General features: G+C 35.5%; 2 protein-coding genes across 2 annotated transcripts; both read right to left on the bottom strand.

Annotated features, from left to right (window-relative positions):
- Position 1: 1 nt before the first annotated feature.
- On the bottom strand, positions 2 to 14,577 carry phka1b (phosphorylase kinase, alpha 1b (muscle); the record flags this gene model as incomplete). The annotated part of the gene is made up of 32 exons (XM_079405688.1): positions 2 to 1,250; positions 1,479 to 1,679; positions 1,757 to 1,810; positions 1,898 to 2,059; positions 2,149 to 2,193; positions 2,279 to 2,394; positions 2,480 to 2,581; positions 3,092 to 3,221; positions 3,299 to 3,377; positions 3,448 to 3,527; positions 3,613 to 3,766; positions 3,891 to 4,036; positions 5,958 to 6,034; positions 6,121 to 6,282; positions 6,755 to 6,825; positions 6,910 to 6,988; positions 7,071 to 7,215; positions 7,304 to 7,413; positions 8,440 to 8,574; positions 8,693 to 8,771; positions 10,080 to 10,187; positions 10,335 to 10,430; positions 10,522 to 10,644; positions 10,756 to 10,809; positions 11,228 to 11,374; positions 11,478 to 11,576; positions 11,706 to 11,786; positions 11,861 to 11,943; positions 12,061 to 12,229; positions 12,706 to 12,753; positions 13,027 to 13,185; positions 14,500 to 14,577. The coding sequence occupies 32 exons, from the start codon at positions 14,575 to 14,577 to the stop codon at positions 1,077 to 1,079; spliced, it is 3,546 nt and encodes a 1,181-aa protein (XP_079261814.1). The 3' UTR covers positions 2 to 1,076.
- Positions 14,578 to 15,366: 789 nt separating this feature from the next.
- Positions 15,367 to 16,813, bottom strand: LOC306862111 (liver-expressed antimicrobial peptide 2-like). The gene is made up of 3 exons (XM_079404748.1): positions 16,634 to 16,813; positions 16,307 to 16,470; positions 15,367 to 16,219 (listed from the first exon to the last, which is right to left on the bottom strand). Exons 1-3 carry the CDS (start codon positions 16,802 to 16,804, stop codon positions 16,180 to 16,182), a joined length of 375 nt encoding a protein of 124 aa, XP_079260874.1. The 5' UTR covers positions 16,805 to 16,813; the 3' UTR covers positions 15,367 to 16,179.
- Between the last annotated feature and the right edge of the window lie 1,824 nt (positions 16,814 to 18,637).

Below are 18,637 nucleotides of genomic sequence, written 5' to 3'. Positions count from 1 at the left end.
TCTGTATGGATATTATACAATTTATTACGTATCTGGTGAAAAGTGCACAGCAGATAACAATACACCGACTACAATTGTGTCTGAAAGCGCCCCCTATACCCATGACACAACTCAATAATGAGTGTACAACAGATGTACACTCAACAGCTAGCTGCTAACGAATAGCCCCACACTGTTAATGTCACTCTGAAAGAATTCTTCTCAGTTTATGAATCAGTAGATTATATTAGAGGAATAATGTAGGGAATAGGAAATAAGAGTATAGTGCTGCAGGGATAATGTATTTTTGTAGGCCAAAACCCAGAAACAACTAGCATATCTGGCTCCATTGTCCCAAAGTAATGTTTTTGAATGTTTTTTTTTTTTGTTAAATGCCTGATTAAGACAAGCTTAAACTTAAAGAGATGTCGGAAGCTTAATAATGGTGACGTTTAAGTCATGTGACCATGGTGTAGTTTATAGCATAACTTTAGCTTTTTACTTCTGGCGATTGTATTTAGGTTTTAAAATTCCTAAACATTGTACTTATTCATGAAGATTATTCTAATTAAAAAAAATAATGTGTTAGATTCATAAACATTTGTTAGTCACAGAACTTATTTTCTGTACAAAAGCCAATGAAAAGATATTATTGAGCCAGAGTGATGATCACTACTGGGTTGGCCTATAAAAATACATCACTGCAGCACTCTATAGTGGGCAATTTTAGATACAGCCCTACAAATCAAGCACTATTCAGCTTAAGCTTAAAACCATCAAAATACAAAGCAACTTCTGAATAGCTAACAATCGAGAAAGATGCTTTTTGGCTAATTTGCTATTGCTAAACAACTGACCACTCGGGTGCAGAACAACATCTCTTGTTGTGTGTTTGGGGCAGGACTGCTTGACCGACCAAAGGCATTTTTGATGAAGCTAGCCGAGCCAAAGTAACACACTTCACATTTAACTTGCTTTGTTCACAATTACTTAAGATAAAATGACTTTTTCCACTCATTCTTTCTCACACACATATCTACAAAGATCATTAATACTACCTACACTACATTTAAAATGTGATAATTAAGTTTGGAGCTTCACTGAACGGCACAAGCTCCACTGGGAAGAAAGTCCTCAACATAGCTTGCCACTGCTTTAGAAAGGTAGGTCATGCTGCCAAAACGGCCACTGGGGGCACTGTCGTACATCAGCCTGCAGATCCCAGTCATGTGATCTCTCTCAAGAAGACTCTCATCAGCTCCCAGTTCTTTCTGCAGAAACAATTCAGTTATTAGTGCTACTGACTCCATGACAAATGTGGTTTCCTTTGCCACTGCTAGTCAGCTGCTTGTGAGAGGAATATTCTTATTCTAGAGATTATTTTATTGGACGAAAATCTATATAGTGCAGGATGAGTAAATATTTGATCCATATTCTCTGAATGGAAAGATATTTTAAATAAGGTGTATAAAACGCATGAACCTTCTCAAGAAGCTCACCTGATCATTGTAGAACATGTCACTAGCCATTTGTACAATCCTCTCCACCTGAATGACATCACCCACAGTCTGGACATCCACCTCAGCCAACATAGTCAGCACCAGAATGGCCTCCACCAACAGCTGCCGGTATTCAGGCTGAGGAACGCGATTCAGGACTGTTTCCACATGCACAGCGAACTTTATTTCACCTGGAGTCATCTGAAAATGGTGCCTTTTTTTAATCATCCTATGAATTTAAACCTGAATGTCACTTTTGATCTCTAAAGGTTGTTTACCTCTTTTGTGGTTGAGGATGGAAGCACAAAGCCCTCAATGGACAGCCCTTGACACTAAATGACAAGAAAGGAAAGCCATTTTGAAGCATAACCTCGACGAATAACCCAGCTTCAGCACTCACTGTCAAGCATCCCACTCGCCTTCAGCAGAATCTTCCAGACGTTTTGATAGAAACCAACAGGGACTCTGTTGAGAGCTCCATCAAGTCGCCTGCGCCGAAGCCACTGGCCATGTCTGCTGTCATGCACCAACATGGCTCCTAATGATCCCTGAAATGACTCAATGAATGGAAGTCTGTATCTCTGGAAAACAATCAGATGAATTACACCTACAGAGAAAAAGCTCAAGCTTGGATAAGAAGTTAATGTTTGTTTGCCTCTGGTCCACTTACCCCCGATTCAATATTTCCAATATCCAGCGAATGAACTGACACAGCCTAAAGGACACAGAAAAAGTGGCTGGTCTTTAACTACTGCCATCATATTGAGACATAACTGTCCTAAACCCAAGAATTTTCTCACCAGCTTGATATCACCACCCTGTTTACTTGTAACTTTCACTTCAGTTTTGGTGGAGCTGGATTTGCTCATGTCTTGGATATTGACAGCAGAGCTGACCACATTTCCTGTCGAGCGCACTGGTGCAAAAATACAACTCAGAAATATACAAATTCACAGACCTAATGGGTGAGTATAATGCTGGCAGTGTATGAATATATTTACCACTTTTTTGAACTCCAAACTCTTTGCCACTGAGAATGTGAACCAGCAGGGTCTTCATCTCAGATGGGCTCATATTCATCAAACTCTCTGTAGCCTCCTCACCTAAAAAAAAAAAAAAAAAAAGATATGAACCTCTTACCCTCTTTATCAGAGTACTAAAATAATATCAAATAGGGTTTTAACATTTATTTATGTTATTACAATTTATTAATCTTACATACACTACCATTCAAAAATGTGGGGTCAGCATTTTTTTTTAACAGTTAGATTTTTTTTAATTGCTACATTCAGCAAGGATGCATTAAATGCTAAAACATAAAAAAAATCTTACTGACCTTTTGAAATGTAGCAGATACAGTATCAATATTTGTTGAGAAATCCCTCAAATGAAGATAATTCAAAGATAATGTTACAGCAGATGAGTGAATAATTTAAAGTAGCTGAAGTCAATATCTTGTTTTATTTCCATATCTTTGCACATTGAACCAATCACTGGCTTAGCTAATTCTAATAAAGTGCAGTCCTAATAAAACAATAAACAAAATAGTTCATCGTATGTTAGAAATGGTTAAATATTTATTAAAGGGGTTTATGAAACAGGAACTGAGATACCTGAACAGTTGAGGGACTGGGCGAGCTCTGTGACCATGACCTGAAGAATGAGGCCAATTCGGAGGCGAAACATTTCACTGAAGATTTTAGGCTGGGTTCGAATACTCATAGCCAGAAACACGATTATCTCCTGGCAGGAGCATACAAGAGTGTCAGTGGAATTAAAATGTACAAGGTTGAGATGTGCATCTGACCCACAACTCTAACCTGAGTGAGAATGGCAATGGTGAGGTTGTTCTCGCTAGCCTCATCGATCAGCCTGGCCAGCTTATCTGGGGGCATAGGGCTATATGGAGACAAAGATTACAGTATGAACAGGTAAACGTGAATGTAAATATATGTGTGTGTACACTCACGCTGAAATAGTTTTCTCTCTTGGTTCAGGAGGAAGGCCAACTGTTAGATGTTTCTGATGAACTAGCAAATCTGAGCAGGCCTGTTAATGGAAAACATATCTAATAACCACATTCACAGAAAATGTAGAATAATTTACTTGCAGGTACAGGAAAACTGCTACTCACAGCATCCAGCTCTTCTACTTTCTTGCGTAGCATCCCACAGATCATCCGGATGAGACCCCAGTGTTTTAGGTTTCCTGCCTTTTCATACAAATCACTCAGTAGTCGTTTTACCGTCCAACCTTTCCCATGTAGCTTGGTGTCCCAATCTATTCCCCTTATAAAAGAAATCGCAACATTATTCCATTTCAAAACAATCCTCAACATCCACAGTCACAGTACAGCTCTTTTCTAGGACACAAATATAACAAAACTCATTAAATGGTTTCAGTGGTACTAACTTGTCTTTGAACAGGATGTAGAGAATATCAGCCTGATCCTGCAAGTTCTGACTTTGTTTCAGAATCTGCACTAAGGCTGGGTAGTCAATCTCATCATTGACGTCTCTGGGCAGGTTCATGGGTTGAGGGGCCTGTGTCTCAGATGCCTTCGCAGGAGAAAAAGTTATTAAAGCTCTTTGTTAGATCTGGACACTTACAATAAAGCCATTTTTAACAATTCCAGAGAATAATTTTCCCATTCATTTTCTCCATATAGAGATTCTTCAGAAAATATTAATTAACACATTCCAGACAGTGTTTTTAAGTAAAACAGTATTTGATGATCTGAAATGGGGCAAAGGTACATAACTGTACACCTAAATCCATAGCAGCTGTAAGGATGTTGTTGTCAAATGCTACACGTTTTTTTAAATAAGTCTCTTATGTGCTCCAAGACTGCATTTTATTTGATCAAAAATGCAGTAGAAACAGCAATATAAAAAAAAAAAAAAAAAAAAAAAAAATATATATATATACACACACGTGTATATATTATTTATTTATTAAAATGTATTAAAAATGTGTTAAAATGTAATTTATTCCTGTGATGGCAAAGCTGAATTTTCAGCAGCCATTACAGTCTTCAGCATCACATGATCCTTTAGAAATTATTCATGCTGATTTTGAAATTATTCAAGCAACAACTGAAAACTCATCTCTTTCGGCAGTACTTGACTTCATCCTAAACTCAAAAAAAAAACTCTTTCTCTCCCTCTCTTACTAGCTTTCCAACATTTGAACAATGACTGAGACTAGGTGTTACGAGCACTTCCTCTGTCTGATTGCCTCTTCAAGATTAATCACATTTTGTATTCCCCAATTGTAAGTCGCTTTGGATAAAAGCGTCTGCCAAATGACTAAATGAGAAATGAATGAAATGAGATTTGGTGCTCAGAAAACATTTGTTATTAATATTAAGCCTGTTTCCACCACTGAATAAAAAAAAGAGGTAATTGCGACTTTTTATCTTACAATTCTGACTTTTTTCTCGCAAATGTGAGTTTACATCTCGCAATTCTTTTTTTCTCAGTTTTAAACTCACATTTCTGACTTTTCTGATTTAAACTTACAAATTTGAGAAAGTCAGAATTGCAAGATATAAACAATTCTGAGAAAAAAAGTTGTATTTCTAAGGTATAAAGTCAGAATTGCTAGAAATAAACTCACAATTCAGATTTTTTTCTCACAATTGCAAGGTTATATCTCGCAGTTCTGGGTTCATAACAGGCAACTGCAAGTTATTAAATCAGAATTGTGAGATATAAACTCGCAATTTCTGAGAACATCAGTCTTTTTTCCCTCAGAACTGGACTTTATAACTCGCAACTGCAAGTCTACAGTATATCTCACCTTTTTTTTCTCAAAAATCCTTTTTTATCTCACAGTTCTTTCTTTATAACTTTATAATTTAAGTTTATAATTTACAATTTTGAGAAAAATGCAGAATTGCGAGTTTGTATTATGCAGGTCTGAGAAAGTTAGAATTGTGAGATGTAAACTCCCAATTACCTTTTTTATTTAGTGGCAGAAACGGGCTTCAATAGAAAACAGTTGTGCTGCTTATGTGATACTTTTCAGGATTATTTGATAACATAAGTTCAAAAGAACTATTTATTTTAAATAGTTATCTTCAGTAACATTATTAAAGTCTTTACTGTCACTTTTGATCAATGCTCTGTGTTCTTGCTTCAATAAAAGAAAAGAAATTGTCATCAATACATTTATCTGATTGGCTACTAATTTGTTAGGGGGGAAAGATATTATATACTGGCGTAAACCTTCAATATACAATATGCAATCACCTAACATCCTTTGAGCTCACTGTAGGTCTATCTTGGAAGGCTTACACCTTATTATCAGTTAAAACCGTTTCTCTGTGTAGGAATGAGTGGGACTTTTACTTCTGGAATATGATAAAAAAAATAAAAATAATCAAGCATACAATTTGGAGAGCCGAGACAGCCAGATTACTCTTCTAATTATTGTTTAAATGTTCAAAGTGAAAGCCTGTAATTTTGTGTTATCTACCTTTTCTTTGTTCTCCAGCAAATTAAGGTTTGGTGCCGGAGAACGGAAAAGTTTAGTTGGAAGGTACATGTGAACATCTGCGGAGAGGTTAAAATAAAATCATGAATTATTTCTGAGCATTTGCAAAGGCGACTGTTCTCTGAACAGCATAAAAATGACTCACTGTGTAAATTGAGCTCTCTGGCTTTGTGCACCAGAGACACCATCTCCAGAGTCTTTTTGGCTGCTGCCCTGAAGCGGCTGAGGCCTCCTTTAGTGGCACTAATAAGACTCTGCTGAGGAACTGCCAGCAGCTGGTCCAGATACACAGCCAGGTCATCCACCTCTGTACACACACACACACACACACAATTAAATAAAAACCTCAGAGGATTGAGCACGTTTTCTGTCACTTTTGAGAATCAATTGAGTATTTCACCACATGCCAATATATATAAAACTGTCACAGCAGTTACTGCTCCATCACAAAATTGCCTCTCAAGCCTCCATCCGCCCATGCAGCTACGCAAACTGTCTGACAGAGTGACTGTCAACAGCAAGCCACACATTTCAACAAAAAATGTCATGCAGAAAAGGGAAAAACTGCAAGTTAACAGCCAACAAACCCCTGGCAACTGACTCAACCATCCAAACAAAATTTTGTTGGCAACTTTCCAAAAAAATAAGAAGAAAATGATTAAATCTTTAAAGTGAAAGTCATGCTGTTCTGAATCTTTTGGATGAACTATCCTTTTATGGTTTTAGACTTTTCAAGAGAAAAGCTCATTATTCGTGCTGCTAGCTGGTGGCTCACTCACCGCAGTCCATAAATGTAAGATGGGCACAACAGGAGGTGTCAAGAAAAGCAGAAAGTTTCCCAGTCTTAACCCTTGAAATGTAAAACTGATTTGATTTTGGGCTGCTTTAAGCATGTAACAAATATTGAATGCGCTGATCGCTAGAAATACGTCACCTTGCTCCTCCAAAGTAACCGTCCTGTAGTTTTTTCAAGGTTGCCAAAACAGCAGAATCAATTTGCTTCTGATCATCGGCTACAAAGGACAAAAACTACGTGAGTCTTTCAGAATGAGAAAGCTGCTGTCTGCATATGTTGACATTGTTGAGGACACTCACTGAGCATGCTGTGTGAAATTGGGAATGTTACTGTGGGTCGGCCTGTCATCCTCCAGCGAGAGCAAAGGTAGGAGAGGTCGATACGGAGCATTTCCACAATCATGTGATTGTCCAGGGCCAGATAGAACTCATGATGGTCTACAAACTGGACATTCGATCAGGAGCAAAACCAAAAACTGAGTACATATTCAAATAGATACCAACAGCAAATTTAAATTCACATATTGACATACTTGAGGTGTGAAAGTAAAGACGGTGTTGCGAATAATGTAGAATTTGGAAGTTCCCAGCACACCAATTCGCCGGTATGGCCGTCCAGTCAGTCCCAGCCTTTGGTTGCGCCCTGAAAAAAAGATAAAAACACGGTAAAATCTGTCAGTCTGTGTGTGTATTTTGTTTCTCTCTCTCTTCATTCAAAAATTCTGTTCATCATGACACTGTATCCCTTCAAGATAATGAATGGGGATGGGGACCAGCTATAAATCTCCAAAAAGGCACCATAAAAGCATCAAACAAATACTTCATAATATTTGTGCAGTATAATACAAGTCTTCTGAAGCTATTTAAAAGCTTTTGTTAGAGGAACAGGCTGAAATAGTTTTTCATTGTTTGCTGAAAATCTTTCTGTGGTCGCCATTCGCTTACTTTTTATATGCAAATGAGGACCTTTTTCTTCCGCAGAAGTTTAAAAACTAAATTGAATCAATCTTGAGCTGACTTAAACTACATAATGACACGGTTTCCTTCTGTATAGCTGTTTATGCCTGAATAGGTGTGGGCGATATGACCAAAATCTTTTATCACAATATGAGTAATTTAATTTCAATATAATAATATATATATCACATTGTAGTTATTTTTGCTTTAAATAAGGTCTTATCATATCAAATTTTTTGATACCATAGAAATCTATATGCACCGCCTTCACATGCATATAGCGAAATAAGTTCTCTTTCGTTGCTGATTGCATTTCAATGGCTTAAAATTCATCGTTTTTAAACCGCGATGCTTAGAAACGTGTGGAAACGATGTAGCACAGTAACGTCATGTGAGCATGTAACCATGATAGAGACGATAGTCCAAAATCTCACATTTCTACCGCTTAATCGTGTCTACCAGTATATCGCCCACCCCAATACCATCATAATTAACAAACCTTTTACAATTATTGAACAGAACTGAATCAACACTGAACTGACAAATGACACTATGTCTTTTATAGAAATGCTTTACAGCAGAATTTGAATAATTTGACATCATTGTTTTTTATTTCTGTTTATAAGTTGCTTTGAAACAATGTACTATGTATAAAGTGGTATATGAATTAAGGTGACTCGAGTTCTTCCCTTGATTTCTACCCTGAGCTCACCTAGTCTGGCATAGATGTGACTGAGCACTCTAGAGGGCTGAACTCGGATTGGGTGAACGTCCTCCAGGGTTTCTGCATCAATGCCATGGCTCTGCAGGAGCTGTTTAATCTCATCGTTTTCTGCCAGGAGAGACACTGGAAACACAAGAATGGAAAACGGCCAGTGTAAATATGGTGAGATGGAATACTTATGTAATATGCAACATCAAACAGATTTCTAAATTGATTCACCCAGATTAAGCTACTGTCTAACCTTGAACCACAACATCAGGCTTGGGAACAGTGGAGAGGCGTCTATTGAGAGGATCGATTTCTCCAGCGGCTAAAAACCCCTATAAAAACCAATCATGATTTCATATAAAAAGATACAAAATCTTATCATTATATGTTTTCTCAGCTTCACAGCCACAAGGTAAATGATGCATATGTCAGTCTCAACATTCATGTATAACTGTAGTTATATATTTAGCAAACATGTTTATTCAAAGCAACCCTACAAAATAAAATTCCCAAATAATTCCACAATAAATAATATCTTTAAAAAAAATCACGCTCCTTCCCCAAACCATTGGAAAAAAAATTATTTATCAACATATAGGTTTTGAGTATGATGAATTTTAACTATATACAAATTGATATGATCTATCTATAGAATTTAATAATATATTATTTAAATAAATATATTTCATTGTATTAATTATGTGCTGTTTTTCAAAATTCTGGGGTTGGTAAGATTTAGAAAGAAGACTTTTATGCTCACCAAAGCTGCATTTGATCATTAAAAAAACAATAATATATTGAAATATTATTACAAATTAAAATAACTGTTTTCCATTTCAATATACTTTAAAATGTAATTTATTCCTGTAATGGCAAAGCTGATTTTTCATCAGCCATTACTTTTCTTTGATAAGATAAGAACATTATTTATTTGAAATATTTTTTAACATTATAAATGTCTTTACTGCCACTCTTGATCAATTAAATGCATCTCTACTGAATAAAAGCATTATTATATATTATGTATAGTATTATATATAGTATTATAAAATTAGAAATATTTCTTTGAAAAAATACATATGTGACCCTGGACCGCAAAACCAGTCATAAGGTTACATTTTTTCAAAATTGAGATTTATACACCATCTGAAAGCTGAGGGTGCAAAAAAATCAAAATATTGAGAAAAACGCCTTTAAAGTTGTCCAAATGTTAAGTTAAGTTCTTAGCAATGCTTATTACTAATCAAAAATTAAGATTTGATATATTTACAGTAGGAAATTAACAAAATGTCTTCTTGTACTTAATGTCCTAATGATTTTTGGCATAAAAGAAAAATCAATAATTTTGACTCATACAATGTATTTTTGGCTATTGCTACAAATATACCCCAGCAACTTAAACCTGGTTTTGTGCTCCAGGGTCACAAATATACTGTATGTTGTGAAATGTTGTTGCATGGAATTCCCTGATTTAAATAATTGCATTGAACGGTGCTGAAGAGACTAACAGGATGAATGATTGGAAACAGGTGTATTTTATAAGAGAGACATAATGTGCAGCACGGCCTCCAGAAACCGATTGAGAAACACTGCTGTACAGCATTACCATATAGAGTGATTTTTTGTGGAATTTACTGTACCTCTGCCAGCAGGTTACCCAATATGTACAGAGACTGGCCCCATTTCAGTGGACACTTGCCTACTGGCACTCTCTCCACGGTGTGAGGATTAACATACTCTTCATCAACCTAGTTGAAATGACACACACAGGGTGAAAGTCCATTTTTCCTTTGGAATAACCCACAAAGAATCACTCAACCAGGTTTCATCATAACAGTACAAAATCCAGTGCTTTGGTGTCAAGAGCAAAATAACTAAGTGTGTCCAGACTGTACCTTATCTGGAGGAACACTATAAAGCTCAGGGACCAATCGTAATCCATTCTTCCCTCTGATGAGAATGTTGTCTAAAGCCTCTCTGTACTCCTGAACCTTAATAAGTGAGAAAAAAGCAAAGCATTGTTTTCTAAAGAATAGTTGGTTATTTATTGAATGATGAATGTCTGTAGTGAATTGTCTGTACCTGTTCTGGACTGTTGATAAAAACACCATCCAGGATGAGGTATGTCCAGAACAGTGGCCATTCACACTCTATGTTCTCGAAGAGCTTCAGCTCTGATGACTCGTAGTACAATCGATTAGGGTCCTTAGAAAAGAATGATTGCGTGGGAATAAGCTCCAAACGCCCATACAAAAGACAACCACACACATAGACGTGACGTATTTTGTCTGACAAATTGTTCTGACTTGGTTTTACCTCTCGGGGAGTTTTATGTCCATCTCTAAGAAAGCGACAGCATCCATATCTGCCCTATGAGACAATACAGGGGTATATAAACGATAAATAATTAAGGTGTTTGTCAGACTTAATTATTTTTTTTTTTCTATAATTAATTAAAAATAATGATAAATTGTACTTAAAACTTACATAAATTATATATAATGTATGCGTTATTTATTTATTTTTTCATGCTAATTATTTAATTTTTTATGTAAATGTCTTGAACTTTACTTTTTTCACCTTTTTAGTTTAAATTTTTGTTTTTGTTTCAACGGTTAATTCTTAATTTTGTTTGCATAGTTTTAAAGCAGTATTACGTGCTTTATTTCATGTTTTCTATAAAAAAATAATGAAACAGAAAAACAGAAACTATGACAGTGGTGTAAAAATCTGATCACTGATCCTAAGAGATTTATTGATAGCCAGCTCTGAAGACACTGGTATTCACCTGAAGTTTTGCAATGATTTCTTCTTTGGTGATATTAACCATGTCAATGTCCTCGACTGCAAATGCTGGATAAGAGATGATGGACAGAACCCCAGCGTCTACTTCTTTGGATGTCGATGCCCTTGGCAGCATGGAGCTGAGAATAGACTATTGTAAAGGTTTCAGAAAGAGAAAAACATTCTGTTACTTACGGGAGGCATGAAGGAGGACGCTGTCCTCCCATGTGTGACATCATTAATGAGTTTCTTACTTGGCAGTGCTGAATGTCATCGGCTAAAGAGTGTACGACGGACTCTGGGCCGCCCTTGGCACCGAAAAGGTTCAGTTCATCCAAGGCCTCCAGAGCTGCCTGAATAAACATGCAGCAAGAGGTCATGTTATTTTATCACATGGAGATCATTATTTGACACTTGCTTGACATGTGAAACCAATTCTTAACTGATTATGCAATTTATCACTAAAAATGTAAATATTTTACCTTTGCCATTCCAATAGAGCTGGCATTTATCTCAGGGATCCCTTTATTCGTCTTGTCTCCTCGTTCCCACATTCCAAAATCCTGAGAATCATTTACAGTCTTAATATTCATGGAAACCACGTGAAATCTTTCTGTATCAGCATAATGGTGCTTACCGCTACTTTGTACGCAGATTCAATGTAGAAGATCAGATTCTGGACAACATCGACCTCATCATGGGTATAAACAATTTTCAGCCCTGTTCCACACAAGAAAATGTTCAGACACTTCATTAAAAACAACTCTGATTCCATAACACAATGCATTATGCTGCATGTGGGAAACTTTACTTTAAAAGTGAAAAGGTAAAGTCAACCTGATGCTGTCATTTGGGCCAGGAAGAGCAGGAAGATGGAGGTGGCGTCCACCTGTAGATGACCCCATTCCTGATCACCAACAACAGTGGCACAAGTTCCTGTATGGTATTTAGCATGAAGGCAATCTTTGGTGCTTTTGCTGTACTTGAACTTCTCCACCTTTTCAAGCTGAAAATTAAACACAGATTCAGAGTTACTGTACAAAAAATCTTTGTTTCTATGACAAGGAAAGGTTCACATGCAGCACCAGAAAAACTAAAGTAATGGCTGCTGAAAATGTGAAAAATTTATTAAAAGAGAAATATAATTTTTTAAGTGGTTTTTATTTCAAATTATTACTATTTTACTGTATTTAAAAAAATAAAATAAAAAAATTGACTTTTTAAACTTTTGACCAGTAGTGTATGTTCTTCTTCAAAGCAATTTCATTTGAAACGATCATCATAATGATGACTCGGTATTTACAGTAAAACATTATCTACATTGTATGCTTTAGATATGCTGAGCAAGATAAACTGGGTTGGTCAGATTTAATCAGAATGTGTTCTGACAAGTTTGGAGAATCAACCAATAATGTGGGAAAGCATGGTGTTATTAATGATTTCTAATTATTTATTTGCATATACCAGAATGACGTTGTTTACCTGTCTCATCATGCACAGCAGTAATCCTCGCATTAGTTTGACCACACTCTGCAGAATGAGAAGAGACACAGAACAAGAGAGATAGAGAGCAGTGAGCCTTGACTGTGACCTTAAACTCTCCATCTGCTATGACCATGAAAGAAACATGAGCCAAATGATTTGCCCTCTGGCATTTTACATGGTCTCCTAGACACAAACACTAATGAGCAGAAAATACTAAATGTCTGGGACATGGTCAGACATGGTCTCTGATGCCCTTTGACAAAATTGTATGGTTTTTTTTGTATCTCAACTCACTACATACAGTATGCATGAACCGACCTGCTCCAGTTCATAGGCTTTGGCTTTGTCTTCATCTCTGTCTGCATTCTTCCTGTAGGCCAGACTTAGAGCCCACACAGACAGGATGCAGTACACGTTGTCTCTAACCCAGGCGTGAGGTAACGTCTCATCTCCTGGGAGTAACCCTGTCACCGGATCCTGCAAAATATCATAAGGAAACATATTTATGGCATTATCCTGAGGGTCTACCATACTTAAATCAACTATATTGATTGTATATGTGACAATTTAAAGTGTCACCAGTGGCCTGGCCTATGACATTTAAAGCATGACACAAATACAGACATGAAATCTATGTCTGTATTTGAAATCTTTATCATTTGTAATTGTACATTAGCACAATCCTGTTGCATGATGGAAAATTGGAAATAACAAATAAAGAATTCCATAAAAAATTCTCAAATGCTCAAACTGTAAACTATTTTGAAAAAAAAAAGTGTGCGTAAATTGTATTGAACGTGCACTTGGAGTGCATTTCAAATCCTAAAAATATATATATTTTTAAAAATGTATAAAAATGTGGAATAAAAAGAATTACTAAATCATTTCCATTTCCATTGACTTCCATTGTATGGACACAAAAATACAATGGAGATCAACTCCATTGTTATTAACATTCTTCGAAATATCTTATTTTGTTTTCTTTTGGTGTTCAGCAGAGGAAATAAAAGCATACAGGTTTGGAACACATTCAGGGTGTGTAAATGATTTATGATTTTTTAAAGATTTATTTATGGGATTTGTATGCCTTTAATTGGACAGGACAGTGTAGAGTAGACAGGAAAGCTTTGGGTGAAGAGAGAGGCGAGCGGGATCGGCAAAGGACCACGAGCCAGGATTCGAACTCGGGTCACCGTGAGCGCAGTTGCGCACTAACCGCAAGGCTATTGGCACTGACATCATTTTGACTTTTAAGTACAATCACTGTTTTAATAATCTTTTGTCATGCTTTGAAGAAGTACACTTATTTTCTGAATATAAAGCACACTCAAAACTTAAAATTACACTTTGTTATTATTACAAAATTGCAACTTCATCATTACAACTGTGCAATTATATATGTATTTAAATACATAACATACAAGTTTCAATAAAAAATACATTGAAGTATATTTTAGTTTGTGAGTATATTCACCAGTACACTTTAATCACATTTCAAAGATAGCAGATGCATTTAAGTCCTACTTAATTGTCTAAAAGCACTCTTAAATTCAACTAATTGTGTTTAATATAAATTAATATAAACTATATTAACATTACATTCAGTTTATATTTGAAGTGTATTATTTGCTTACTTAAAAGTATGCTAAAGTGTAGGCCTACCTCTTTTTCATAAGGCTGTTACACTGCCATTTCAATGTCAACAAGTGTGTGTGTTTATGTTTGTGAACCAAGAGCAACACAACACGTGCTGTTCCCATATAATCAGAGAAAGTGATGACGGAGACTTACCTGGTGACAGAGGATTGTCTGTTGCAACATTCTGGCATAGTTGTCGAGTTTCACTCCGGAATTACTGCGACTTCTCATTATGGTTGCTTTCTGTAAGCAGTTTAGCTCTACAATCTCACAAGCAGTGTGTGCTTAGCTTAGCTGCGGTGGTCAAGTATCAAGTGTGAGGTAGGCAAATGTCAAAGCCTTAAGGACGAGCTGTTCAGTAGTATCTGTTACATCAGTAACTGGTGTTGAGATCTTATGTTTACAAGTGCAGTTTCCATCCAATATTTAAATAAAATAATTAGTAGCTATACATTAAAATAGAATACATTTAAAAAAAACATAACATATACCTTCAGGCAATTTAAAATTATGCCATATCCGCATTTTTTAGCTTTTAGTTTTCATTTTAATGAAATGTAAAAAACGTCCCAACATTTCCGGAATTCGGGTTGTATATTTTAGACGCTATTTCCAATTACTTTGTTTATTTTTGCTGGTTGCATGTCAGCCTAATAACGTACAAGCTATTTGTTTGAACGAATCAAATGATGATTCAATGTTTCTATCAAACACTGGCGATGTAACACGCAAACGCGTTTAAAGACTAAATATGGTGAACTACCATACTGTATGTGATAATATATTTGCATATGTTCACTGTAAAAATCATACATTTTCATAAGGACATTTTTAGCCTATATTTGCACATTACACATTTTTTAAATATTATATAATAAATAATTTTTAAAATGTAATTTTGGGCTTTAAAAAATGCACATTTAACCATGAACATATCAGAAATTGATACTGTATCACGAATACACAATAATAAATAAACAATGAACTGTAACTGGAAATAATGAAGCTGTCACAGAAATACTGGTATTTTTAGTGTTTTATTTGACTAGCTTAAACTTTGCTCTTGTATCAGAAAAAGAACATGCAATCTGGGTACATGTGGAGGTCGTTCACAGTACAATGACAGTCTGTTACAGTACATTCTTGTGCAAATACTCCTCTCACTAACATGTGGATACTGAGGGACTTCAGGGCCCTTTGCCATTAGAACTGGGTTTCTCTGAACATAGAACATCCTGAGAAAGATATGTGCGGCTGTGCACGTTCTCTCGCTGGCCCTGTGCCTAGAATAGATTTTAATCGACACTACTGATGCCTTCTGTATGCCCTCATAGCTTATCTAATACAGTACTTTATATCAAATATCACATGAATAGAATTATTTCATACTCAAAATAGAATTTTTAGCCTCAATACTTTCAGCAAGTCTGCATTCTAAACAGTAACAAATGCACTTTTACGGCATTGTGATTCTTAATAATGCATTACATAAATTAAAAACATGCTCATACAGATTAATACAATCCTTTAAGTATATTTACAATGCACTACAATTTTGTTAGTTGTGTATTTTTCAAGTCAAACACAAACCCCGAAATTCTTGTTTAACAACATTATGTGAATAACCAATAATTAATGTTTTTAAATGGCTTGAACATAAATCATATACAGGGAAACCAATGTAACTTTTCAAGTCAGACTTCTCCACATGCTCTGCACAGTACATGTACAACGCTATATACAGTTCAGAAATTAAAGTGCTTGAAACATAGCCTATGGCCATAAAATATATATATTGACTCATAAATGACTAGTTTTCAGGCTTCCACTCCACTAAGAATGAACAGGCTCATTAAACGAACAATGACCATTCCTGGGGGTAGAAAATGTAATCAGTTTTCAGATTTCAGGGCAGTTTTAGGACTTTCAGTGATAGGAAATGATGGCAGCGGTGACTTACCTGCATAAACCTGTAGTACACTCTATGTTGTCATGGCAATAGGCTCCATATGGTTTGAACCCCATTATTCGCCACAGAGGCGACATTCTTATCTTGCGGTGAAGTATATGTGATGACTGAAGATCTGATCGCACCTCAGGAGTCACTACTGGCACAGTAGATACCTAACATACCTCAGGTTAACTAGCTAATGTTAACAAATACTGTGAAGTGTGACCTAGTAATATGATAAATGTAAAAGCATTTTTTAACAAAAGAAATATCCTGGTATCACATGTTCTTGATACCATGTGAAAAAAAAGTTGTTGGAAAGAGGTGTAAACTCACCTGGTGCATCAGCACTAGCAAGATTAATGTGCAAACTCCAAATTTTGCCAGGTTAAAGTGATGCAGAATCATTTTGGTCATGTTATTTCCCACAAAACTCCAGTATGTCAGTGTGTCCAGATGATTACTTAAGATTTGCAATGACCATGTGTATTTATAACCCTCCAACATTGATCTTACCACCCCACCCTCTCTGTCTATCCGTCTCTTCTGCTCTCTTACTCTGCTCAAGGCCATGGCCAAGATAAAATCACGTGTTTAGTAAATATTTGAGAGTTTACGTAAGCCTAAACTGGCATTAATGTGCAGTCGTCTAGCTTCTGGGATCGATGGGAGTAAAAAAATTACAGTCTCTCAGAAGTGCTGCCCTAAATGTTCTAGAGATTTATAGTAGAATACTTTTACATCACGATTAGACTGTTTTGTATAAATAAATGAATTGTAAAAAGAAAGAAATATTATAAATAATTGTATAAATTAAACATAAAAGCTAACAAATTACAGCTTACAGACAATGTGGGTGGTGCTGCATTATAAAAATGCAAACATTACATGCACCACACTGTTAAATAATAATAATAATAATAATACATGTACTACTTAAACATCTAAAACATTTTAAATTTACTGTAAAAATGTCAGCTGTGGTTATTAGAATTTTACCATTAAAATATGATAGAAATGTTTTAGGTTTACGGATTTAATTTATTGTTGTGTTTTGTACTTTCATAATATATTGACAATCACCATAAAATCATAGACGTGACGATTAAATTCATTAGCTTTTCCACAAGCTGAGATAAATACTAATATATAGAAGGTAAAATAATAAAATAAATATACATTTAACAACACAATGCCACAACAAAAATAACTAAGAGAAACATAATGATCAAATTTGAGCTGTCACACAGGGAACTCTGGCAATATAAATGTATGTTTTTCCCCCCACTGACTTGTTCTTGTGCGATGACTACTTGTTCTTTTCACTTGCCAAATCTGTACATATAGCAGTATTTTACTTTAAAATGACATGAAATATCCCATTAAGTTTATTATAATTTTCACCATCTACAGTAATGGAACTTACACTGTTAAAATTGCAATAATTTTTACAGTGCAGATTTAGGGATTTTGCAGGGGAGGTTACTTGACAGATAATAATACAAAGATGTTGCTTACCTCTTCAAAATTTTAAAATAACTTCAAAGAGAAAAGTATGTTCTCATCTCTCTGAATCAATAGGTCATTAAGTTCACTCAGATAACATATGGCCTGTTCATACTAAGAATCTTGCACGCCATTGCATCAGTCACATATGAATAAAATGAGTATAATGAATACATTATGAATACAAAACATGGAACAGGCAGAATAATGTAACAGATACTATAAGACTGCAACCGTATTTCACTTGGGTCTTGTCATTCATTTTTATGAATGCAGTTTTTATGCATTTTTTATTATTATTTATTACAACGAAGGACCACTTCAAATGAACTTAATGGTGGGAAAATTAAAAGAGTGGACCGATAAACACATTCATATACATTTGAAATTTAACTCAAAATGAATTGAATAATTGTAAAAACTATGTTCATGTTACGCATCATGCTGACCGACCTCACACTGTTGAACGGTGAAAGTTCAGCATGTGCTCCAAATGACAGAACAGTGTGATCCAGTCCAACAATTTAATCGGCACAAACTGGGGGGAAAAAAAATTGTTTTGAAAATCTGTGGACTATCAATATTTGTGATGTAGGCCTACACTTATTATTTAATGTTTTTATAGGGAACAGTCTTGATGCAGTTTAAAGACCTTAAAGAGAAAAAACAAAGTCCATACGGTTCATCACAACACAAAGTCCATAAGGTTCAGGACAACACAAAGTCCATAAGGTTCAGGACAACACAAAGTCCATAAGGTTCAGGACAACACAAAGTCCATAAGGTTCAGGACAACACAAAGTCCAACACGTAATTGTGGTAACAAATGTAATC

This window comes from Barbus barbus (genome assembly GCF_936440315.1).
Source record: "Barbus barbus genome assembly, chromosome: 43".
In the NCBI taxonomy this organism is placed as follows: Eukaryota; Metazoa; Chordata; class Actinopteri; order Cypriniformes; family Cyprinidae; genus Barbus; species Barbus barbus.
Note: the sequence above shows the minus strand (reverse complement) of the source record. Positions and strands in the feature narration are given on the sequence as shown.

Excerpts from the sequence above, each read along its gene's own strand:
- LOC306862111 (XM_079404748.1), bottom strand. The coding sequence starts at position 16,804 with ATGTTGGAGGGTTATAAATACACATGGTCATTGCAAATCTTAAGTAAT. Across the intron at positions 16,471-16,633 it reads TGCTAGTGCTGATGCACCAG|GTATCTACTGTGCCAGTAGT; the intron begins GTGAGTTTACAC and ends GAGGTATGTTAG. Across the intron at positions 16,220-16,306 it reads TGTACTACAGGTTTATGCAG|GAATGGTCATTGTTCGTTTA; the intron begins GTAAGTCACCGC and ends TTCTACCCCCAG.